This window comes from Dermochelys coriacea, chromosome 1, assembly GCF_009764565.3.
Source record: "Dermochelys coriacea isolate rDerCor1 chromosome 1, rDerCor1.pri.v4, whole genome shotgun sequence".
Taxonomy (NCBI): Eukaryota; Metazoa; Chordata; order Testudines; family Dermochelyidae; genus Dermochelys; species Dermochelys coriacea.
The window spans coordinates 216,845,672-216,871,585 of record NC_050068.2 but is presented as its reverse complement, the minus strand read 5'-3'; the positions used below and the strand labels follow the sequence as shown (position 1 = coordinate 216,871,585).

At 46.5% G+C, this 25,914-nt stretch overlaps 1 protein-coding gene across 7 annotated transcripts in view; it reads right to left on the bottom strand.

The window, feature by feature from the left end:
- The window catches only part of LOC119860433 (alpha-2-macroglobulin-like), an 81,263-nt gene that overhangs the window by 48,990 nt on the left and 6,359 nt on the right, over window positions 1-25,914 (bottom strand). For 5 of the 7 annotated variants that reach the window (XM_043513902.1, XM_043513904.1, XM_043513907.1 and 2 more), the window contains 10 exons: window positions 22,660-22,795; window positions 20,411-20,495; window positions 19,637-19,715; window positions 19,288-19,384; window positions 18,741-18,830; window positions 17,749-17,828; window positions 9,430-9,668; window positions 5,309-5,492; window positions 3,551-3,707; window positions 3,194-3,246 (listed from right to left, as the gene is read on the bottom strand). In XM_043513902.1, the coding sequence (XP_043369837.1) occupies window positions 3,194-3,246; window positions 3,551-3,707; window positions 5,309-5,492; window positions 9,430-9,518 (483 nt within the window). In that variant the 5' untranslated portion in view covers window positions 9,519-9,668; window positions 17,749-17,828; window positions 18,741-18,830; ... (2 more) ...; window positions 20,411-20,495; window positions 22,660-22,795. Of the gene's footprint in view, window positions 1-3,193; window positions 3,247-3,550; window positions 3,708-5,308; window positions 5,493-9,429; window positions 9,669-17,748; window positions 17,829-18,740; window positions 18,831-19,287; window positions 19,385-19,636; window positions 19,716-20,410; window positions 20,496-22,659; window positions 22,796-25,914 lie in introns of those variants that run through there. The other 2 variants (XM_043513914.1, XM_038414209.2) reach the window with 2 other exon arrangements.

Genomic DNA, 25,914 nt, shown 5'->3' with positions numbered 1-25,914 from the left:
GATTTTTGAACTTCCCCCTGAAACTCTGGAGATTAGATGGTCAACATTGCTGGACAAAAACTGAAGGTATTATTGGATAAGTTTAATATGATACCTGTAAATGGAAGAAGTGTAGGGACATTTCACATAAATTTAATTGACTGCTGGGAGTGTTATTGATAATATTATTATCATCCCTGTGTCATTCGTCATTGTGGGGATTTCTCTGTAATTACGAATGATGTGCTCTTTCTAGTGAGATTTTTATTACCCATGGGTGAGGATGCCTTAATTACCCCTTTGGAACAATGTGGTGGTAAAGACTAAAGCTCAGCCATTCCTGACAAATTATCAAGGAGATTGGAAGACTCTGATGTTAGATTTCTCAGAGACATCATTACGTCCTTGAATTCCTCTCAAATTTGTGAATCCTATGAGTTATGGGTAAAGTCCTTGCAACCACTCGTCTCTAAACAAATTGATTTTGCTTTTAACTATTCTAAAAATGCTTTCAAAGGTAAGTACACTTGGCTTGATGCAGAGTGTGTGAAGGAAAAGACAGCTCTAATCTGTCTAGCTAATAGGGTAAGATGCAATCCGTCTCCTAATTTACTTCATAATTTAGTAGCTGCCAGAAGACAATATAAAGGTTTATTATATCAGAAAAAACAAGAATATCTTAGATCCTTGTGAAAGGGGTTTGAAGCAGCAGCTAAAGCTAAAAATTCTTCCACATTTTAGAAGATGGCGGCCACGGTTTCTGGCAGATATACTCTGAATGATGAACCCCATATTAATCATGAAGCTTGGAGAGCACTTTTTGATCTTTAATTATTCCCCTCAACCAGTTTTTAAATCTAATTCTACCATAGTTGATGCAATGAGGAATCCTTTCTTTGATTTACCACTCTGGCTTTCAGTACAGTTCAGTGAAGTATACTCATTAATTTTAGCCCAACAATGGAAAAAAAGATCCAGCAGAAGATTTTCTCCCTGATGAAGTTTTTCAGGATAATCCTAATTGGTGGTCTCCAGATTTGGCTAAATTATTTACTGTCATTAATCATACCGGATGGATTCCGTCTGGCTGGAAGTTCACTATTATAGTTCCTATTTTTAAAAAAGGGGACAGAAAGAATTCTGCTTCATGTAGACCTGTTGGTCTGTTAGATGTGGCAGGGAAGATTTAATGCAGATTTTTACTCTCTAAACTTGAAATATGGGCTTTAAAGGCTAATTTACTACACGAAGAGCAGTCCAGCTTTAGGTCTGGTAGAGCCACAGTGGGATAATTATTTTATTTTATTTTATCCTACATGATTTATAAATATACTGTGATTAATGTAGTTTACATGCTGCTTTCATAGATCTAAAGATGGCATTTGATTTTACTAACCAAGAAAAACTTTGGGCAAAATTAAGAAGGATGGGAATCGATCTAAGACTTTTGCATATTTTGGAGGCTCTACACTAACACAATATGGTGAGGATAAGAACTAAAGCCAATGGAGAATGTACTGTTTTCCCTATTTCTAGGGGAGTATGCCAGGTTTGCTTTCCAGTGCTTCTTCTTTTTAATTTATATATTAATGAGGTGGTGATGTTGTAAAGAAAGATCATTTCTCTCCCCTGAAAATTAAGAGTAGATCCATTCCAGTATTGTTATAGGCTGATGACATGGTTGTTTTATCGCAGCATCCAAGAGGCCACTGGTGGTTATCTTGTTTTTTCTCTTATTGTAACTCTCAAGACCTAGTTCTCAATTATAAGCCCAAAGTCATGATTTTGGGGAAGAACAAAACAAGTCTTTGCTTTTACTTATTTAGGGATAAAGTTTCATCATTTAGGCCACTGGTTTCCTTATCATGAAGACTTAAAACAAAAGGCCCTTAGCTCTGGCCAAGGGGTGCTCTGTTTAACCTGCCCATATGCTGGGAACAGAGTTGCCCCAGTGCTAAAAATCTTTATGCAAAAATAATGTTGTAGATGATCTATGAGGCTGAAGTTTGATTTAGGGGCCAAATTTCAGCCTTAGAGATCATTTAAAATAATTTTTTGAGGAGACTTACGATTCTTCCGAATTTTAGCCCTCCTTTGTTTTTATGTGGTGAGGTGGATGGTTTTACTGTAAGTTATAGAGCTTGTATTGCTTTTCTTAAATTTTGATCTAAGATCTGTACTCTTCCAGATAATAGATTGCCCCACTTTTGCCTTCAGGAGATGGAAGAATAACCTGTGCACTCCATATAGTCATGATATAAGACCTTCCAATTTATTATACATAGGCTGGATTTTTCTATGACTCACTTATTGTCGGTATCTTTTAATCAGTCTAATCAACTACTCAAACAAAAAATGACAAATATTACCCAACAAGAAGATCTGGCTGTGATTTATGGTTCAAAGTTTGTCTTTTGGTTTTCTACTTTGAAGATGGCTCATGTTTTTGAACAGTATTTGACTGAATTATGAAATCCTCATTTTATGTAAAGGATATACTCAATTAAGATGCCAAACCATGGAAATTGCTGTCCTTACAGGTAGATATGGAAAAGTTCACATCTTCATTTTTGCCCATATTAATTCTGGAACAATGGAAGATCTACCGCATTATCTTTTGAACTGTAGATTTTTCCAGCTTCTGAGAACATGCTTGATTTTACCTCTTTTATATAAAAAGAATTTTTATCACCATCTCAAAAGGATAATGTTTTTAGTTTTTTCTCAATCCCTGGTAGTAATCAAATTACTGGCAATTTTTGCCCTTCCAGCATTGGACCATGGAGAAGTGTTTTTATTAGGTTCTAATTAACCTTTTAAGGTCGTATATGTTTTGTATGATGTTGCTGTTGTAGACTTGTATGTTTTTCTTTTTGTATTTGCACAACTTATGTTTAATTTAAACATGATTTGATAAAATTGCCAAAAAGTTTTGACATTAGCCAGTTTTACATTACAATAAAGCATGATTCATATTATATCCTATGTACATTCTGTCAATGAAGTTGAATGGGGTGTAAATCATGGCAGAATCTGACCCTTATGAAGAAGATGTGGGGAGTCAGAAGGCATCACTTGCCTTACACAGTCACTTTTACGGGTCTAGATGGATGTTAATAGAAATAAGTTCCTCAGGATTCACAAAGAACTTTAAAGGGGTCATCATCAGCGCTCACCATGTCAGCCATGGAAACTTATCAGCGATCTGACCTACCTTCTCATTCAGAGGATGGAAGTCTTCATCCAGAGAGACGATCCGAAATAGAACTGCAGAGGGCATGATTGAGAGAGGAAGAGAATTTCACTGTCAAGCTTGCAGTCACTCACCCAGGGACCATCAGTCAATGAGGCAGCTACTGTGTGTGTGCCTGGCCCAGATGCAATGACCAGTGGACATATGGCAGGGTTAGATGCATGCGCCACATTCCCCCAGCTTTTGTGACTGGTGGGGAGGCAGTAGAAAGGCAGGTTTACTGCCAGCTGTACTAACTTGGTGATGACTTGTGGGGTCTCTGGGGAGGCAGAGAGGATTTCCTGCTCTGTATATAGTTTCCCACCCGATTCCCTGTACCTGTTTGCCCTGGTTTGTAGATGGGTTTGTCCGTCTGGACAAAGACCAGGCTCTCTGAGTTCTTGACCAGCACTGATTTCCGGCTCCTGAACTCCAGCGTCGGCCCCTTCACCCGCACCGTGAGAAACGCTGCTGATGAGCTGCTGGACTTTGGAACCTGGAGAACAGCAAAAGAGCCGCTGCCTTAGAGGCTCCCCCCTCTGCACTGAGCCTTTGGAGGCTGGAGTTGTACATGGAACCCAACCAAAAAGATCACCACGTACCTACCAGAATCAGGGATTGTGGGGTCTGGGGAAAGAAAGCCATGCTCTGCCACTCTCACCTCACTCTGGTTTTGCAGGACTCTTCTCCTCCATTCCCACTAGTGTCTCCTTTATGCTACCAGAATCTTTGCTGTGATGGGGCCTCCACCACCTCCTCCAGAGGAGACGGTGCCTGCCACCCACTGCCATCCCCTCCCAACCAGGAGTCTCTGACTCCTCCTCTGCAATAGCTCATATCTTAAGAACTTCCCCCAGTGTCTTAGTCTCAGCTTTTCCTTCTGCCCATCACCCCTTGTGCTGCCTCTTGCCAAGACTGGGGGTCATTTTTCTTCCCTCATTATGCTCCTTCCTCAAAGGGATTGATGGACTGTGATCATGTCCCCCCAGCTGTGGATCCCAGTGATGGAGGAAAATGGGAAGCTACATATGATTAATTACTTCTGTGCTAGGTCCATTTTCTTCTTCTGTCCTCCCAGCCAGCCTTGAGAGCTGCAGGGAGAAATCCTGGACTGGCCCCCGGGAGAGGCACAAGATGAGCTCATGGACGTCAATGGTCTTGGGGAACTTCTCTAACCTCCTCCTTCCATGGCTTTCTTTCCAGTCTCACTCAGAGGCTTGTGGAGCCCCCTGAGAAATGGGAGGCCAGGCCGCAGCCGTAAGATCAGCACTGACTCAGAGAGAAAACCACCCAACAAAGCCAACCACACCACAGCCTGTAGCAGAGCCTCTCCCATCACTGTGCCGGGCACTGAGCTCAGTACTGACTGAAGATCACTCCTAATGAGTCTCATAGACTCATAGACGTTAATGTCAGAAGGGACCATTATGATCATCTAGTTTGACCTCCTGCACAATGCAGGCGACAGAATCTCACCCACCCACTCCTGCAATAAACCTCTCACCTATGTCTGAGCTACTGAAGTCCTCAAATCATGGTTTAAAGACTTCAAGGTGCAGAGACTCCTCCAGCAAGTGACCCGTGCCCCATATTGCAGAGGAAGGCGAAAAACCCCCAGGGCCTCTTCCAATCTGCCATGGAGAAAAATTCCTTCCCGACCCCAAGTATGGCGATCAGCTGAACCCTGAGCATGTGGGCAAGATTCACCAGACAGATACCCAGGAAAGAATTCTCTGTAGTAACTCAGATCCCACAGGCCATTGGGCCTATTTACCATGAATAGTTAAAGATCAATTAAGTGCCAAAATCATGTTATCCCATCATACCATCTCCTCCATAAACTTATCGAACTTAATCTTGAAGCCAGATAGGTCTTTTGCCCCCACTGCTTCCCTTGGAAGGCTGTTCCAGAACTTCACTCCTCTGAGTCACCCACAGCACTGCCAGCAGGAACCATGGTTTTCCTTGAAAATCTCCTACCTGAGCCTGTCTCCGTTTGTGATTTCTGATGGTATCAGGCCTTGCAGGGGTTGGTCCCAGACTGTCACTATCTTACAGACTCAGGTAATAAATCCTGTGGGGGGGTCAGAGACTCACTGTGAACGGGACACACTTGAACACATCCTTCTCCGACACCACGTCTGCGATCAGGCTTCTGTTCTCCCCTGCGTATTCCAGCGTGGTGCTCAGCGTCACAGACTCATTCAGGTGGGTCAGCTGGATACAGACCTTTTCAGGAACGTTGGTGTGGATCAGAAAGGGCACTAGCACCAAGTACTGCCTGGGAAGGGGAAGAGCACAGGTCAGAGAGGCGGGGATGGGGAATGGAGAAGGTACTTATGAAAGGGCACAGGTTAGTGTGACAGCCAAATCCCAACCGTCCCTCCGCACTGTAATTTGTACATACAGGATGGTGAATTTCATTTTGCTTTTGTGACATACTAGCTGGTCTGCTCAGTCAGCCAGGAACCTAGGACACCCCTGGAGCGAAGGAATTAGTTCTGTGCTAGCAGCGATTGCTGTCCAAGGGCTGTTTGTTCAGGCTCCCAGCAGGGCGTGGAGATGGCTTGAAAAGTTCCAGGCTGTTAATTGATTTTTGAGTATCCCACAACCCCTTGCTGTATTATCTGAACAGCAGAGAGGGAGCTCAGGTGAAATGCTTGTTGTACCTCCATGGAGACTGGCAGGCAGTTACACAGGAGTGTGGATCAGGGCTTTTAATCTAACCTCCTCTCTAGCTGTCTGTCGATCTACGTGTGTCACCTGCTGCCCTCAGTAATGGAGAGATCCAAATGTACGGATGGCTGTGTGTGATGACATCTCAATGTAGGCAATAGCCATTGTGCTAAAGGGGCAGCGTGGCCTAGTGACAGGGCTTTGGCTGGAGAACTCATTGCTATTCCTGGGTCTGTCAGTGACCTGCTGTGTGCTACTAGGTTTCACTGCTCTGTGGCTCATTTTCCCCATTTCTCCTGAAGATGCTGCTTACACCCTCCCCCTCCCCCTGCCTTCATGTGCATGGAGATCTTTGGATGAAAAATGCTAGCTAAGTTCAAATGTTAGTGAGGACTTTACCCAGCTTGGCTCGTCCCTCGCCAGCAATGATGGCAACAGACTGATTTGGGCTACAGAAGGAGATTTGACTGTCTATGGGTTCAGCCTGCTGACTCAGAGCAGAGATGCTGGCAGAGCGTCACTGCTGGGAGGCTGGATTTGTAGCAGTGTGAAGCCCCCTGGGACACCCAGCTTTCTGCCAGGGGGCTGTTCATCTTGCTTAGCCAAGATTTCAAAATGACAAAGTCAGGTAGGAGTAACCTTAACCTGGCTCTGATTAAATTCCTCTTCGCCCTTTGTTAGGCCTGAGCCAAAGTCCATGGAAGTCAATAGGACTCTTTCCATTCCCCTCACTGGGCTTTGGATCAAGCCCTGTGTGATTTTCTCTCTATCTTCAATCTCAGCCAATAAAGGCTGGGGGCTGATTCTCCCCCACCTGGCACCTGGTGCAGAGTGAGTGCAAAGGGGGCCTGAAATCGGCCCTTCTGCTCTGGTAGCATTTTACATCCTCTCTGCCCTGCTGTAAATGGTGATACGAAGAGCAAGGCCATGGAAAGCCAGGGCCTATGTTTAGTGCTGCCAAGTGTCCTGCCTCGTGTGTGACATTCACCCGTTCAGCAGTCTGTCACATGTCCCTTCAGCTCAGCTGGATTCTCACACATCAGAACAGAAAACCCTGCACACTACCAAAACCAGACACTACTCCAGTGCTTAATTTGCGCCAGGGCTTGCCAGGGCTGAGCCCCGGTGCCTTTAGGCTTGGCAGTTCATTGCCCTGAACCCTCTGGGCTTGCTGCATCAGTTGCAAATGTAAAAAAATTCCTTGAGCCCTGGCACCTAATTGCTTGAGCCCTGGCATTTCTTTCATTACAAATTAAGCACTGCGCTGCGCACACTTCTCCTTCTGGGGTGAGGATGACAGAATGAACAACACGTGACAGTCACGTTGCATAACACTCTAGTGGCAGGCTCGCTGGTACCACAGTGATTAGCACAGTATGAGAACCTACATAGAATAGAAACCAACGGCTGAGCCGTAAGAAGGCAGCCCGCAATTTCCTGCAGTTACCCCTTGGCTGCTACAGGCAGCTGTGGCATTTGCTGAGCAGACAGCCAGGTGTCTCCTCTCTCCTTGCTGGCTCAGAGCAAGCAGCCTGGAGGTGATGACAGAATGTGAGAGACCTGATACTGGCCCCAGGCTCTCCCCAGGACAATTCCCCAGTCACTGTGACCTGAACAGCCCAAAGCACCCCAGGAGTTCCAGCTCCAGCAGCCCTACCAGTCAGTAACTATAACCCCAGCAGCTCCGCATCTGACATCCTTGGGCACCTGCTACCCTAGCCAAAGCTGCCAGGTTTTGTTCAGCTTCCTGGTGAACACTACCCTTTCCCTCCTCATCTTCTCCCCTTAGGGTGACCAGATGTCCTGATTTTATAGGGACAGTCTTGATTTTTGGGTATTTTTCTTATATGGGCTCCTATTACCCTCCACCCCCCTGTCCCAATTTTGCACACTTGCTGTCTGGTCACCCTACCTCCCCACCAGCTTGGGGCAGAGTACGCCAACTGTAAACTAAGCATATATGCAAACTACTCACTAATATGCCGATTACTTCATTAAACAGCATGAAATGCCTCATGGAACAGAATAAAACTTGTGACTGTGCCTCACATTCTGTTCTTCCCTTGCCCTCTCAGCCTGCACAGACTTCAGTCTAGACTGAGAGAATGAGACTTGACACAAGGCAGGTCTCGGTAAGACAGATGGAGAGAGAAGAGAGAGACCCCTCCTGTGCAGGAAGATGCAACCAAACACAAAATGGCAGCGGCTTCTGCAGCACAGAGAGGTCTTCTCTCCATTTAAAGTGCAGGATGCAGACAACATGTCTGACCAGACACAAGCTATGTGCTCAGAATGGAATAGAGCTGGGTGAAAAAAGTCTTGATGAAACTGTTTTCTGTCAGAAAGTGTAGTTCAGTCAAAATGGAACCAGTTTGTGGGAACATGTCAAGTTTGACAAAGGGTCGGACAGAAAAATGATAAAACAAATTGTTTCGACTTTCTCATTTCAATAACATCAAAATGTTTCATTTTTCCTTTAATAATCTGCTGTAGTATAATATTTATATACATTATAATTATTCAATATTATCGAAACAAAATGTTGTGAGATTATCAAAATGAAACATTTCTATGTTTCTGAATCAAAATTTTCTGGAATTTCCTTCCTCTCAAAATTTAAACTGCATGTTCCAATTTGGAATGAAAACAAACTTTAAAATGTCAGGCTTTCCAGTGGCATGGCAATTCCAGCTTCCAGCGAGCTGTAAATTGTCTCCCTGTTCTGTATTTGTATAAAGCCTAGCACAGTGGGGGCCCTGATCCATAACTGGGGTGCATAGGCACATATTCTGCGACACAAACAATTCTAAAATGGCAGTCATTGGGTTAAGAGATCTGACATCGGAGTTTTGGGACTAGACCCATCCCCGCTGAATCAAGGCAGCATAAATTGCACCTGCTCATGTACACCAGTGAGGAGGGATGCTACATCAGCAGAAGGGATTGAGCACTGGAGGGTAAATGCTCTAATCTATGCTGGGCTCCAGGGGAAGTCTCTGCCAGTTGACACTGCCAAAGGGATACCCTGAATCCTCCCAGCTGGCTATACTAGCTATACCCCCTCTTCAGGCCTCTCAATGGAGGCGAGGTTGCAGCCAAGTTGCTAGTTTGCAGTGCCCCAGGTGGATATTCCAGCAGAGTGTGCCACAGCCAGGGTCTGTGCTGACAGACAGGAATCTAGGTCACAGACTCTCTTTGGGAACAAGCACAGTCTGTGGCTGCCAAGGGAAGCAAACTGGCTTTAAAGAAGAGGAGAAAAGATCAACACTTTTCTGAGCTCTCCTTCACAGGCAAGGAAACAGGGGCCCATCCACAAAAGGTACCACAAGGCAGATGGCATATTGCCCATGAAGCCACAGGGAGAGCCAAACTCCTGAAGATGTCTAGGTAGGGATACAGGTAGAGAGAGCTGTGTGGGGAGCCCCGGACTGGAATGGCAGGGGGGCTGCAGGGCAGGTCTGAGTGGCATTGGCAGCGCTGTGAGGGGGATGAAGGAAAGAAAAGAGAAGATAGCACGAGCCCCCTCTGCATGTGCAGCTTACGGTTCAGTGGTGGGTGACGTGTCTCCAGGGAGGAGGAAGAGGAGCAGGAGGAAGATGTTCGGGCCACCGGGCAGCCTGTCCTTCCCCATGGTGCAGAGCGAGGATGGTGAGTGAGGCAGACACACAGCCTCGTCTGCTGGCTCCCTGCACCCTGGCTGTCCGCTGGGTCCGCCCCTTTATACCTCTTTCTGCAAACAGCCCCCGGGAGGGGCGAGATAAGGGCAGGGGGCCAGGACCATCTGGGAAATGGAGAGAGGTATGTGAGGAGAAGCCAGAGCCAACAGCTCTGACTCATGGCACAGAGACTGTCCCTGGCCAGACCCTGACAAACTGGGGGGGGGGGGGAAGGGTATTTATTGGAGGTGTTCATGTGAGACACTGTCCTGTATTTGAACCATTCACCCCCATCCCCATTTTGTATCACTCCAGCAGCACTCTGCGGTGGTTGGAGAAGCCCTTTAGCTCATTACTGGGCCAGTCCAGCATTCTGTGGGGACTGGAACAAACTCCCCAAATCCTGCCCAGTGTTTCCAGAGAAACCTTTCCTGTTCGTATGCTGTATTCCACTGGTATGATAGCCAGCTACTTCCAGTAATATCTGGTACATATCACAGGGGATGCTAGTGAGAGACTATTTTGGGTACATGCATGGCATGTGTCAGAGTGGCCATGGGGATAAAAGTGCCCTTTGCTGGCTGAATGAGTGGAGCTGCCCCTGTAGCGGTGTGTTTGTGCCACTGCCCTTGTTAGGAGTACATAGAGCACACTTGCTCATGTCCACAGCACTAGCTCTAGGCATATCAGCGCCGTCAGTTGTTCGAGGGAGCAGGACTGCTTCCTTAGCTCCCCAGGAAGCTGGTGCTAGTTGTGAATGGTCTCTTTGGAGCACAGTAAGATTGGCACACTGGGGCTCTAAACAGAGGAAGAATAGTCTTGTAAGAGAAAGTTGGGAGAAGTGGGTTCATTTCTCAGCCCTGTCACCGATTCACTGTGTGACCGTAGGCATGTCCACACCCCCCTGTGCCTCAGTTTACCCATCAGTAAAATGGAGGTAATGATCCTGACCCACCTGGCAGGGGCGTGTTGGGCTCAACTGACTAATGATTGTCAAGTGGTTTAGGATCTTCTGATGGGAAGTGCTATAGAAAGGCAAAGGAAGAAGCCCTTTGGGGGACACATGGGAAAATAGAAGTCAGACATTCTGAAGATTAATCCCTTACCCCATTAGGGAATTAAGATCATTCAGAGAGTGTGGGCAGCCCCTGCCCTGCTTCCACAAAATGGAGATCTGAAATACTGGGGAAGCTTTAGTCGGGGAAGGATGGATCCTATTGAGATCCCCAGCAGAGCTGGGAGAATGAGTAATTTTTCAGGTTTCAGAGTAGCAGCCGTGTTAGTCTGTATTCACAAAAAGAAAAGGAGTACTTGTGGCACCTTAGAGACTAACAAATTTATTTGAGCATAAGCTTTCGTGAGCTCACGAAAGCTTATGCTCAAATAAATTTGTTAGTCTCTAAGGTGCCACAAGTAATTTTTCAGTTCCTGACAACCAAAAGTTTTCTAAACATTTACTGAAGTGAAAGATTGAAAAACATTGCTTTGGCTCAAATGAAACATTTCATTCACCCGGAAAGAAAACATTTCATTTTTATGTTGAGTCTTTTTAAATGTTTTTAAGTATTTTAAAAATAAATTAAAGGAAATTTTGAAAAGCCCCCACCCCAACCAAAACAAAACCAAAAAAACCCTATAACATGTTATTGGAAAATTTCAAAACAAAACATTTTTTTTTTGTCATTTGGTTTAAGGTTTTCCCCCCAAAAAATCCAACTAATTTGCAAAATGTTTTGCTGTTGCCCAAGCTGCATTTTTGCTGCCAAAAAAAGAGACTTTTGTAAAAAAAGGTCACTCTGCTGTAATCCCAGATCCACACAGGTCCAGCTCTCGTCACTTCCAGTACAAACAGTTGGAAAAGGTTATGCAATTGGCTGTGACTGATAACCCAGCCTTCACCTCCCTGTGGGTCCAGGAGTGGGAAATGAAAACATGTGAAGAGTTAGTACTTTAAAAGTCCTTGGACCACGGATTCAGAGGGTCCTGTCAATGAACAGGACAGTGAGTTAATATCCCCTGTACAGTCCCCTTCATACTGTCCCTCCCTTTATGCTCAAAGGAAATTTTTAATGCCCCAGCTGTCAGTTCATAATGTCTGAGAATTTGGGGAACAAGAAGGCTCTGGGAAATAATGGACTTAAAAGAGGTCCGGGGGGCAGCAGGGAAGGATGAAAGGTATTGGCAGAGCTGTGTGGGGAGTCCAGGAATGCATTTGGCACTGGTGCAACCACTGCTGGAATACTGTGTCCTGTTCTGGTGGCTACAATGCAAGCAGGGTGTGATAAACTGGAGAGGGTTCAGGGAAGAGCCTTGAGAATGATTAAAGGATTAGAAAACATGACTTAGTGATAAGATAAATAGATTGAACTCCTTGAGTCTAACAAAGAGAAGGTTAAGGGGTGACTTGAACCCAATATAAGTTTGTACATGGGAAACAAATATTTGATAATGGGCTCTTAACAAGATCTAATGGCTAGAAGTTGAAGCTAGACCGGGATTCTCAAACTTCATTGTACCACAACCCACTTCTAACAACAAAATTACTACATGACCCCAGCAGGGGGGACCGAAGCCTGAGCCCACCTGAGCCCTGCCTCCGGGCAGGGAGACCAAAGCCGAAGTCCAAGGGCTTCAGCCCCAGGTGGAGGGCCTGTACCCTGAGCCTTGGTGCCCAGGGCTAAGGTTGCCAGATGTCTGTTTTTTTACTGGAACGCCCAGTCAAAAAGGGACCCTAGCAGCTCCGGTCAGCATTGCTAACCAGGCCATTAAAAGTCTGGTCGATGATGCAGCCAGGCTAAGACAGGCTCCTTGCCTGCCATGGCTCTGCGCAGCTCCCGGAAGCAGCGGCACGCCCCCTCTCCAGTTCCTACACATAGGGGCAGCCAGGGGGCTCCACACACTGCTCCTGCCCCAAGCACCGGTTCCGCAGCTCCCATTGGCCATGAACCATGACTAATGGGAGCTGCAGGGGTGGTGCCTCTGGACTGGGAAGCATGCAGAGCCACCTGGCCGTGCCTCCGTTTAGGAGCTGGAGAAGGGACATGACGCTGCTTCCAGGAGCTCCCTGAGGTAAGCGCCACCGGAGCTTGTACCTCTGGCCCCCTCCCGCACCCCAACCCCTTGCCCAAGCCATGATCCCCCTCTGAACCCCTCGATCCCGGCGTGAAGTTCCCTCCTGCACCCCAAACCCCTCATCCCAAGGCCCACCCCAGAGCTCACACCCCCAGACGGAGCCCTCACCCCCCTCAACCTCTCAGCCCCAGCCCTGAGCCCACTCCAACACCCCAAACCCCTCATCCCCAGGTCCACCCCAGAGCCCACACCCCCAGACGGAGCCCTCACCCCCACGCAACCTCTCAGCCCCAGCCCTGAACCCCCTCCTGCACCCCAAACCCCTCATCCATGGCCTTACACTAAAGTCCACATCCCCTGCTGGAGCTCTCACCCTTCCCGCACCCCAACCCCCTGCCCCAGCCCCCTCCTGCATCCCAAATCTCCCATCCTTGGCCCCACACTAGAGCCAGCACCTCCAGCCAGAGCCCGAACCCCTGCACCCAACCCCCCTGCCCCAGCCCAGAGCCACCTCCCATACTCCAAACCCCTCGGCTCCATCCCCAGCCTGGAGCCTCAGAGAAGAGGCACTCCAGGGGTGGGGCCTCAGAGGATGGATGGGTGTTCGGTTCTGTGTGAAGTAGAAAGTGGCCAACCCTACCCTGGGCTGAAGCTGAAGCCCAAGACCCGCTGCCCAGTGCTGAAGCCCTTTGGCTTTGGCCCAGGTAGTGGGGCTTGACATTCAGCTTCAGCCCCAGGCTGTGGAGCTAAGGCTTCAACCCCAGGCCCCAGCAAGCCTAACGCCAGCCCTGGTGACCCCATTAAAACAGTGTCATGACCCACTTTGGGGTCCCGAGCCACAGTTTGAGAAGCGCTGAGCTAGACAAATTTAGACTGGAAATAAGGTCTACATTTTTAACAGTGAGGGTAATTAATGACTAAAACAATTTTCCCAGGGTCACAGTGGATTCTCCATCAGGAGCAATTTTTAAATCAAGATTGGATTTTTTAAAAGACATGCACTAGTTCAAAAAAATCATCTACAACCTGCGTTAGACATGAAGTCAGAGCAGGTGATCACAATTGTCCCTTCTGGCCTTAGAATGTATGAACAGCAGACTGCAGGGCAGGACTCAGGGGCCTCATCTGAGCTATGTGGGGAGCCCAGGGCTGGACTAGAAGGGGGACTGCAGGGCAGGATTGAGGTATGTCTCTGGATAAAGCTTGTGGGACCCCTTTTCCACACCATGGTGGGGCTTTTAGGGTCTAATTGACAAGCCTGAACTTTCATGTGTGGGGGAAAGAAGCTGTGTCCTGGCTGGCATTAAGCATAGACCATTTGTCGTAGTGGCTGAAAAACAGTCTCCCTTTCTTGGAAAAATTGTTTTGAACAGAACAAAACAAAACTCTTTTGTCCTGAGCAAAGACAGAAGGTGAAAAATTTTAAATTTTTCTCAAGGAGGAAACATTCCCTTTGGGGAGAACCAAGCCAGAATTTAACTACTTGCTCCAGGGGCTGCCTGACTCCCTATTCATTTGGCTTCCTGGGCTGGCTGACTCTGGGCCAAGGGATGCACTCAGAGCTGTCTGAGGAGCCCTGGAAGCAGAGGCTCCAGCCAGCTCCTCAGGTGAGGAGCCACGGGAGGCTGGTGATGAGCTAGCAGAAAAAGCAGGCAGGTTTCCACTGAATGTTTCATCTAGATCTACTAGTACCAGGGAACATTTTGGTTTTGATTAATCATCATTTTCCCCTGGAAGAACTTTCCCCTGGCGATTTCCAACACCCTCTATTTGCTGAGCACATTGACAGAGTGGGAGTTTAGGAGAAGACAGGAAAGCAGTGAGCAAATAACAGAGGATTTGGAAAGTGGGACAGAACAGAATTTGCTGATTCATCACTTAATGACTTGGCTTTGTTACAACAAGGGCCATGGGGAGCAGAGTGGATTTGAGCCAAACAACAGAGCAACCAGCAGCATATGTACAACTGAGGCACTGACTTACTGCAGGGTCCCATGTCACCTTTGTTCTGACGGAATAAACAACCAGGAAATCCAGCAAGGACATACAGGTTGCCTTTGCGTCAGCTTCCCTGGGGCCTAATGGTGCTGGAACTGTGGATGCTGGGGGTGCTGCTGCACCCCCTGACTTGAAGTGGTTTCCATTATATCCAGGGTTTACAGTTTGGCTCAGTGGTTCTCAGCACCCTCGCTATACAAATTGTTCCAGCACCCCTGCTGGGGCCAGACATTATGCCAGTGGGTTCTGTAGCCCTTTCATTCTGGTGCCTATTGGGAGTGAGAGAGGTCCACCCACCCACCCAGAACTCCAGTCCCTCACCGCGTGGCTCTCAGCACATTCCATCCTGCACAACACTGGGATGGACTCCATGGTGCAAACCTATGGCCTGAACCAATGAATAAATAAGAGTAGTTATAGTGACTATTAGAATTTGGGCCAGAATTTTGATCACTGGCAGGGGTTTGCAATGCTGAGAAGAGTCCACTTCAGTGAGGCAGCAGGGTTAATGGACAGGAAGCTCAGAAGTCCTGTCTTCTGCTAGTGGCCAGTGCCAGGTGTTTCAGAGGGAAATGAACAGAACAGGGCAATTACCAAGTGATTCATCCCCTGTTGTCCATGCTGAGCTTCTCACAATCAGGGGCTAGGGACACTCAGAGCATGGGATTGCATCCCTGACCATCTCGGCTGTTAGCCATTGATGGACCTGTCCTCCAGCAATTTATCTCATTCTTTTTTTAACCCAGTTATACTTTTGGCCTTCACAGCATCACCTGGCAATGAGTTCCACAGGCTGAGTGTCCGTTGTGTGAGACAATACTTCTTTTGTTTGTTTTAAACCTGCTGCCTATTAATTTCATTGGGTGACCCCTAGTTCTTGTGTGATATGACAGCGTAAATCACTCTTCCTTATTCACTTTCTCCCCACCAGTCATGATGTTATAGACTCTATCAGATACTCCCTTAGTCGTCTCTTTTCCAATCTCAACGGTGCCAGTCTTTTAAATCTCTCCTCAGACGGAAGCTGTTCCATACCCTTAATCATTTTTGTTGCCCTTCTCTGTACCTTTTCCAATTCCAATATATCTTTTTTGAGATGGGGCAACTAGAACTGCATGCAGTATTTAAGGTATAGGAGTACCACAGATTAGAAGTAGAATTGCTTTATGATATTTGCTGTTTTATTATCTATCCCTTTCCTAATGGTTTAACATTGTTACTTTTTTGACTTCTGCTGCACACTGAGTGGATGTTTTCAGAGAACTATCCACAGTGATTCCAAGATCTTTTTCTTGAGTGGTAAACTGCTAATTTAGACTTCATCAGTTTGTATGTTAGTTGGGATTAGGTCTTCCAATGTGCATTATTTTGCATTCATCAACATTGAATTTCCATTTGCCATTTTTTGTCCAGTCATCCAGTTTTGTGAGATGCCCTTGTAACTCTTTGCAGTCAGCTTTGGACTTAACTATCCTGAATAATTTTGTATCGTCTGCAAATTTTGCCACCTCACTGTTTACCCTTATTTCCAAACTATTTATGAGTACATTGAACAGCACTGTTGCCAATACATATTCCTGGGGGACACCATTCTCCATTCTGAAAACTGACCGTTTCTTCCTATCCTTTGTTTCCTGTCTTTTAACCAGTTACTGATCCATCAGAGAACCTTCCCTCTTATCCCTTAATGGCTTACTTTGCTTAAGAGCTGGAGGGTTTAATCTGTGGAAGGATTCTGTATAGTGCTATTGTTCTCATCCTGCCTCTCTGTAACCTGAAAAATTCAGCTGCTTTTTCTCCTACAAACCCACATCTCAGTATCCTTGGTACTTCTAAAGAAGTTTTGGGCCGAGCTGTGTGAAGAATCCAGGACTGGAATATTAGGGGGCTGCAGAGCAGGACTGAGGGGCATTGGCAGAGCTGTGTGGGGAGCCCAGCACTGGAATATCAGGGGGGCTGCAGGGCAGGACTGAGGGGCACTGGCAGAGCTGTGTGGGGAGCCCATGGCCATGGGTGGCAGGTTTGTATAATTTTTGGTGGTGCCCAAAACAGGTCCAAATCCTACCCACCACACCTGCCTTGTTAGCCAATATATATCCTTACCCGGGGCTGGGGCCAGGAGCAGGGCCATGTCTCCAAGGGGGGGGCCAAGGCTGGGGTCACAGCTGGGGGTGGGCATAGGGCCAGCAGCAGAGCCCCAGGAGGCAGCCAGGACCCTGGGCGCAGGGCCTGCAGCGGAGCCCCACATATTGGTGGAGCTGGGCTTATGCTTCTGCATATTGGTGGAGCATGGGCACAATGGGCTCATATAACTCGCCACCTATGCCCAGGGCTGGAAAAGCAAGGGGCTGCAGGACAGGACTGAGGGGCATTGGCAGAGCTGTGTGGGGAGCCCAGGGTTGGAATAGCAGGAGGGCTGTAGGGCAGGACTGAGGGGCCTTGGCAGAGCTGTACAGGAAGTCCAGCTTTGGAATAACAGCTTGCATTTACAGAACTATGCAGCAGATTTTTGCATTTCATCTTGTCCACAGTAGTCCTGACTATCAGTCCATGACCCTTCCACAACTCCATTGCCCTTCTGTTATTGTCTTGGTCACTGGCTCTATAAAATTGGCATTAGCTCGAACTAGTTACATACTTCATTGCTTACTGAGGCTGAGCTGTACACCAATGTGAGAGAAAGCATATATTGAACTATTGTTTATGATTTGTGTAGCTAGCTGCAGAGGCACTAGAGAAATTCCTTTGCTTGCAGCACCACAGCGGCATGCTGTAGGCCTGATTTTTCTCACACCAGTCAAAAGTGTGAGAAAGTTATCACATTACAGACAAATAAACTCCATGAAGTTGAATGTAGGGCCTGACTTTGCTTGGTCAACAAGTGATAATCATGCTTCAGTGAGCAAAGACCAGATAATCAGGACCCAGACACATGGAATTTGATTATTACAGGGAATATTATATGCTATATTTCCAACTATTGTTCTCAGTCAGTGTGGAAGCAGGGTAGAGGGTGTCTATATAAGTCTGGAGGGAGAGTATGAAGGAACATGCAGGCTGGGGCTGAAATTGAGCCAAGTTACCTTCTGCACAGTCACAACCTGATTGACTACATGCTATAAATGTAACATTTACCTACAAGTAGTAGCGGAAGGATTGCAGAAGGAAAGAGGGGAAATAAATGCTCTGGCTTCTTTTCTCAGTCTGGGTTTGTCCTGTGAGGAAAAAAAAAACCAACAAGAAAAAAATGAGAATGATGAAAATGGGGATTTTTTTTTTGTATAGCTCAATTTTCTCCCCAGAAAATGATGGTTAGTTGTACAGAATGACAACAGGCCTGTCCTGAAAGGGGGTTTCTGTCAGTTCCTTGTGGGACCAATGAAACATCAGCCTGTTTGGCCCCATGACCCATCCTCTCTCCTTCACTGCTGTAACTCTATTGACTTCAGAGGATTTGTGTGTGTGTGTGTGTGTGTGTGTGTGTGTGCCAATTCTGGTTCTGCCAGGAGGACAAAACCATACTTAATCCCTCTGCCTTTCTTCTCCTGCTCTACAAACCACTGCAGCTGCATGAAACAGATGAAAATTTAACTGCAGAATTAAGCACAGACATTTTCACCAAGTTTCACTCCCCACAAGTTTTACTTTTCCAGAAAACTCCCTGAAGTGGCTGTTACAACACCAGCACCACATGAAGTTTCAAATCCTGTATATGCAAGAGTTCCAATTCCGGAGTCACCTCAGCTGATGGGTGGGATTTCCAGAAGCACCTCAGGAGCACATGTCCCACTAACTTTCAATATCATATGCGGTCCTAAGTCATTTAGCTGCTTTTGAAACACGCCCCCCCACCGCTCCCGATGGGGCCATTTTCTAATCAGAAAGTGGGTCATTTTCACGGTGAAGGGATCTGTTTCCAAGCTCAACATCTACAAAATCTTGTATATTTTTCCAGTGAAATCCATCCCACTACACTATTTCAAATTTCTTACAAAGTACATCAGAGCCCTCAGGTTCTGAACAGCTCTCCCTTTCATTTGGATAACGTCACCCAGTCTCTTGTCCACTTTCCCCCACAGCCTTGTCATCTCCCATTCTTATTGTACTCTATGGAGAGTACCACTCACAATTTGCTCTATCTGGTGCAGACTTGTAGCTGCTTTCAGAGTGAGATGTCTGACCACAGGCTGTGCTGTACTCAGCAAGAACATGTTCATCTACAAAAGAAGAAACCCAAACACATTCAATCAAAATATTCCATATCCTCAATGAGTGTCCCCTGCCCCAGTTACAGAAACTTCTCAGCTCACAAACATCTTTGAGAACTTAAAGAATCCCTTATTTCAGAATGACCTGTCTTCATGGCTGATCTATAAACTCATGGTCAGCATTTGATATGTTCAATAAGTCCCTAAACTTTTGATGAAACACCATTGCAATCTCCCCATTTCAGACTGATCCATTCCCAAAGCTGAGCTACAATATACAGGCAGTGTCTGGCGAGTTCCAAGGTATCTACTGGTCCCATCTGGGAGGGACATGAGGTTAACATCCAATATAAAAGCTGAGAGTGCCCTCCCCCAGTCAATATGTATTAAGGCAAGAGTAGTAGCATGTAAACAAATACCATCTATCTTAGTGGAAATAGACAAGGATCTCAGCCAGGCCTCCTACCTATTTCATAGTGATCATAGATCAGCACTGAAGCTGGTTTGATGTTGAACACAGGAAATTCTTGCTCGAAAGAGAAAGTGATATTTTTCTGTGAGGCCTGGGAATGGAAGGACAGACAAGCTTGTCAGATTATTTTCTTTTAAAATATCAATTTCTTTCCACCAAAGACCCCTAAAGTGAGTCCCAAACACATGACTGCTTACCTTGTATGATACCATCTGCCCAGAGTCCCTGTTCACTTGACTTGGTTGCTTTACAATTGCCGTGTTAAGACTTTTGGTCTTAGGGGAAAACAGTTTTATAAAATATACACAAAAAAGTCAAGATAAACTACCACTTACAGACTTACTCAGATTTACACTCTCCAAGTTGAAGAGGTCACAGTTGTTCTTGGTTTCCACCTGCATCAGCATACGATCACCCTGAAGCTTGAAACAAGGGAAAAGGAGAGAGATTCCATTTATTAACACAAAAGACATCCCAGAACCTGCAGAAATGGCCACATGATGTCAGTAAACACCTACCACATTCTTAACTGGTGCAAGTATTGGCAGCTCTATTACCATGGAACCAGTGTTGTGTAACAGCCAAGGTGGAAACTGCATAATAATCACTAGGTGGCAGATTGTCAGAGATATTTAGGCATCTAAGAATGCAGATGGGCAGGTGCCCAAGTGAATTTTTCTAAAGTGCTTAAGTACCTGATTCCTACTGATTTTAATGGGAGCTAGGTTCTTTTGAATGTCCCACTAGGAACCTAAATACCTTTAAAAATCTGTCCTTGGGTGGGGGAAGCGGGGGGTGCTGTAACACATACACACACACAAAAACTGGCCCTAGGTGTATGTGTGTATATATTTGGCCTAAGCTAGTCAGTAGCAATTTGTCAGGCATCCACACACAGCTTGAGTATAATGTTTGTTTCATTAAGTGGATTACTGGTTGTATGTAATGAAGGGGATGGCAATGTGTCCCTGAGCCAGGTGGGCTCCAGTGAATGCCCGCATGGCTCAGAACACTGGTTGGCTGGCCTGGTCCTCTCCTTTTATCCAGCCCAGGGTATAACAGACTGTAACCCCCTCTGCCCATGGGGTGATTTATTGACCTCACTCCCATCCTTTACCTTCCACAGGGATGATCCGACAGGGACAAAGCCTAAGAGCATCTTGCCATCAACAATGCTGGAGCTATTGCACTTCCCGGCATAACTGCAATGAGAGAGACAAGATCAATCTGGACCATGAATGTTGAGGAATAACAATGATACGTTCTGCTCCAGAGCACAAGACCTTTCTGATTTACCTGTTCCATTTTGACTTCTTAGAGTATGTCTGCACTTAACACACTACAGTGGCACAGCTGCAGCACTGCAGTGCTTCCATGTAGACACTATTATGCTGACGGGAGGAGTTCTCCCATTGGTGTAGATAATCCACTTCCCCAACAGGCTAGATAGCTATCTACACCTGGGTTTAGGTCAGCTTAACTACACTTCTCAGGGGTGCAGATTTTTCATACTCCTGAGCAACATAGTTAAACTGACTTAGTTTTCTTGTGTAGACCAAGCTCTGATTACATGGAGGAGAGAGACAGGGCAGTAAGAAGCAAAAGTGCGTGAGAGGGACTGGGCATGGAGAGGAGGTCTAATAATACAGCATCTAGTTTCTGTGGTGCTGGTGCTCTATAAATACCTAGTTTCAGAGTAGCAGCTGTGTTAGTCTGTATTCGCAAAAAGAAAAGGAGTACTTGTGGCACCTTAGAGACTAACAAATTTATTTGAGCATAAGCTTTCGTGAGCTACAGCTCACTTCATCGGAGCTCACTTCATAAGCTCACGAAAGCTTATGCTCAAATAAATTTGTTAGTCTCTAAGGTGCCACAAGTACTCCTTTTCTTTTTATAAATACCTAGAGACAGAAAGGGTGTTGCCATGAAGCATAAGTTCCATGCAAGGTGAGGGAACTAATGTTCTGAGTGTTTTTTATATTCCTAGTCACAGGGACACGATCCCAAACTGTTGGACTTGCATTTGGGGAGAGGTCCCGGCATCAGGAACAGGCAACAGGTGTCTCAGCAGGAGAGAGTGCTTCAGGGGACTCAGGCATCACAGGGCTGTGGCTGGAGAGAACCCCAGCGTACTTACCGTGGCTGCTGCAATGGCAACTGCCATTTAAATGATTCATTGCTTATTTGCACATTGCGGTTTGTACGCATCCAAACAACCACCATGTGGCTAAAGGGGTGCAGGGAGGAAATGTGAATCATCCCCATTATAAAACGGCACTAACACTGTACTCAACTGTCTAGTGTATATGCACACTGCAGGGCATTGTTGGATGGAATCAGAAATGCTTAGCTGTGTATCCTAGGCCCAATACTGCTAACAGCTAGTGGAGAATCTCCTTTAGGCCCATTCATTAAGACCTGGTGTCATAAATATAAAGGGAAGGGTAAACACCTTTAAAATCCCTCCTAGCCAGAGGAAAAATCCTTTCACCTGTAAAGGGTTAAGAAGCTAGGATAACCTCGCTGGCACCTGACCACAATGACCAATGAGGAGACAAGATACTTTCAAAGCTGGAGGGAGGGAAAAACAAAGGGTCTGTGTCTGTCTGTGTGATGCTTTTGCCAGGGACAGAACAGGAATTGAGTCTTAGAACTTAGTAAGTAATCTAGCTAGATATGCGTTAGATTATGATTTCTTTAAATGGCTGAGAAATTAGACTGTGCTGAATAGAATGAATATTCTTGTCTTTGTGTCTGTCTTGTAACTTAAGGTTTTGCCTAGAGGGATTCTCTGTGTTTTGAATCTAATTTCCCTGTAAGGTATTTACCATCCTGATTTTACAGAGGTGATTCTTTTTACCTTTTCTTATATTAAAATTCTTCTTGTAAGAAATTGAATGCTTTTTTCATTGTTCTTAAGATCCAAGGGTTTGGGTCTGTATTCACCAATGCAAATTGGTGAGGATTTTTATCGAGCCTTCCCCAGGCAGGGGGGTGTGAGGTTTTGGTGAGGATTTTGGGGGGAAAGATGTTCCCAAACAATGCTTTCCCAGTAAACCCAGTCAAACGTTTGGTGGTGGCAGTGGAAGTCCAAGGGCAAAGGGTAAAATAGTTTGTACCTTGGGGAAGTTTTAACCTAAGCTGGTAAAAGTAAGCTTAGGAGGTTTTCATGCAGGTCCCCACATCTGTACCCTAGAGTTCAGAGTGGGGAAGGAACCTTGACACCTGGGTTTTCAGGGTAGGAGAAGCCATGTCCTATGCTCACAATCACAGGGGCCAGCCTTGTTTTAAAACCCTCCTCCTCACCCCTTTCCCAGTCAGCTGATTCTTGTCATTCAGGGAGCTGGGGCAGTGAGGGGAGGTTACCTGGCTGAAACGACAAGGTCAAACTTTGCTGGCACATCAGCTGTGCAGGAAGCATTCACTGTCTGCACAGAGAGAGAGAGAGAGAAAGAGAACCCAGATGTCTTCTCAGGCACAAGGATGTTGTATTCAGAATTATCTAGAAAAAAGGGAAAATAATCTTGACAATAAAACCCCAATCACTCCCATACTCCATTTAATGCAGTGGCAGTTCTCAAACACCTTTACGACAGATCTGCATCTATCCTCTATTTTCCACATCAGTAATTCAGCTCCCAAAATGCTTCACTTGTGACTCAAATACTACCACACAGTGACTCCAGGGTAAGGGTTGCATCTGCATCAGAGACACAATCCATTACTTTTAATGCCTCTCAGAAATCTCACAGCCTGGGAAAGAGGAAAATCAAAGACAGCGCAATAGAGTGCAATTGGCAGAGTTTTCAGTTAGAAACACACCTACTTCTGGGTGCAGAATTGGACCCAAGATCTCAGGAAGGAAAGTTCCCTCAGAAAAGTGAAGGAAACACTGGGTCCTGGTCTATACTGGGTCCTGGTCTATAGGCGTTGAGGTCGAATTTAGCAGCGTTAAATCAATGTAACCCTGCACCCGTCCACAGGATGAAGCCCTTTTTTTCAACTTAAAGGGCTCTTAAAATCGATTTCCTTACTCTACCCCCGACAAGAGGATTAGCACTGAAATCGGTTTTGCTGGGTTGAATTTGGGGTACTGTGGACGCAATTAGATGGTATTGGCCTCCGGGAGCTATCCCAGAGTGCTCCATTGTGACTGCTCTGGACAGCACTCTCAACTCAGATGCACTGACCAGGTAGACAGGAAAAGGTCCGCAAACTTTTGAATTTCAATTTCCTGTTTGGCCAGTGTGGCAAGCCGCAGGTGACCATGCAGAGCTCATCAGCAGAGGTGACCATGCAGACTCATCAGCAGAGGTGACCATGATGGAGTCCTAGAATCGCAAAAGAGCTCCAGCATGGACTGAATGGGAGGTACAGGATCTGATCGCTGTATGGGGAGAGGAATCCGTGCTATCAGAACTATGTTCCTGTTTTCAAAATGCCAAAACATTTGTCAAAATCTCCCAGGGCATGAAGGACAGAGGTCATAACAAGGACCCAAAGCAATGCCGCGTGAAACTTAAGGAGCTGAGGCAAGCCTACCAGAAAACCAGAGAGGCGAACGGCTGCTCCGGGTCAAAGCCCCAAATATGCCGCTTCTATGATGAGCTGCATGCCATTTTAGGGGGTTCAGCCACCATTACCCCAGCCGTGTTGTTTGACTCCTTCAATGGAGATGGAGGCAACACGGAAGCAGGTTTTGGGGATGAGGAAGACAATGATGATGAGGTCGTAGATAGCTCACAGCAAACAAGCGGAGAAACTGGTTTTCCCGACAGCCAGGAACTGTTTCTCACCCTGGACCTGGAGCCAGTACCCCCCCAAACCCACCCAAGGCTGCCTCCCAGACCCACCAGGTGGAGAAGGGACCTCTGGTGAGTGTACCTTTTAAAATACTATACAAGGTTTAAAAGCCAGCATGTTTAATGATTAATTTGCCCTGGCATTCGTAGCTCTCCTGGCTATACTCCCAAAGCCATTGCAAAAGGTTTCTGGGGAGGGCAGACTTATTCCGTCCACCATGGTAGGATACTTTACCACTCCAGGCCAGTAGCACGTACTTGGGAATCATTGTAGTGTATCAAAGCATTGCAGTGTATGTTTGCTGGCGTTCAAACAACATCCGTTTTTTATCTCTCTGTATTATCCTCAGGAGAGTGATATCATTCATGGTCACCTGGTTGAAATAGGGTGCTTTTCTTAAGGTGACATTCAGAGATGCTCATTCCTGCTGGGCTGTTTGCCTATGGCTGAACAGAAATGTTCCCCGCTGTTAGCCACGCGGTGGGGGGAGGCAAAATGCGACCTTGTAACGAAAGCACATGTGCTATGTATGTAATGTTAACAGCAAGGTTTACTGTGAAAGAGTGTACCCATTGTTCTATAAAATGTGTCTTTTCAAATACCACTGTCCCTTTCTTTTCCTCCACCTGCTGCATGTGTTTCAAGGATCACAGGATCTTCTCCTTCCCAGAGGCTAGCGAAGATTAGAAGGCGAAAAAAACGCATTCGCAATGAAATGTTCTCTGAACTCATGCTGTCCTCCCATACTGACAGAGCACAGATGAATGCATGGAGGCAGACAATGTCAGAGTGCAGGAAAGCACAAAATCACCGGGAGGAGAGGTGGCGGGCTGAAGAGACTAAGTGGCAGGCTGAAGAGAGAGCTGAAGATGATAGGAGGCGGCAGCATGATGACAGGAGGCAGGATTCAATGCTGAGGCTGCTGGAGGATCAAACTAATGTGCGCCACCATATGGTTGAGCTGCAGGAAAGGCAGCTGGAGCACAGACCGCTGCTACAGCCCCTGTGTAACCAACTGCCTTCCTCCCCAAGTTCCATAGCCTGCTCACCCAGATGGCCAAGAACGCGGTGGGGGGGCCTCTGGCCACCCAGCCACTCCACCCCAGAGGACTGCCCAAGTAACAGAAGGCTGGCATTCAATAAGTTTTAAACTTTTAAAGTGCTGTGTGGCCTTGTCCTTCCCTCCTCCACCACCCCTCCTGGGCTATCTTGGTAATTATCCCCCTATTTGTGTGATGAATTAATATAGAATGCATGAATGTGAAGCAACAATGACTTTATTGCCTCTGCAAGCGGTGATCGAAGAGAGGTGGGGAGGTGGTTAGCTTACAGGGAAGTAAAGTGAACCAAGGGACGGGGGGTTTCATCAAGGAGAAACAAACTGAACTTTCACACCGTAGCCTGGCCAGTCATGAAACTGGTTTTCAAAGCTTCTCTGATGCGCGCCGCACCCTCCTGTGCTCTTCTAATCGCCCTGGTGTCTGGCTGTGTGTAACCTGCAGCCAGGCGATTTGCCTCAACCTCCTGCCCCGCCATAAACATCTCCCCCTTACTCTCACAGATATTGTGGAGCGCACAGCAAACAGTAATAACAGTGGGAATATTGGTTTCGCTGAGGTCTAACCGAGTCAGTAAATGGCGCCAGCACACTTTTAAACGTTCAAATGCACATTGTACCACCATTCTGCACTTGCTCAGCCTGTAGTTGAACAGCTCCTGACTACTCTCCAGGCTGCCTATGTATGGCTTCATGAGCCATGGCATTAAGGGGTAGGCTGGATCTCCAAGGATAACTATAGGCACTTCAACATCCCCAAC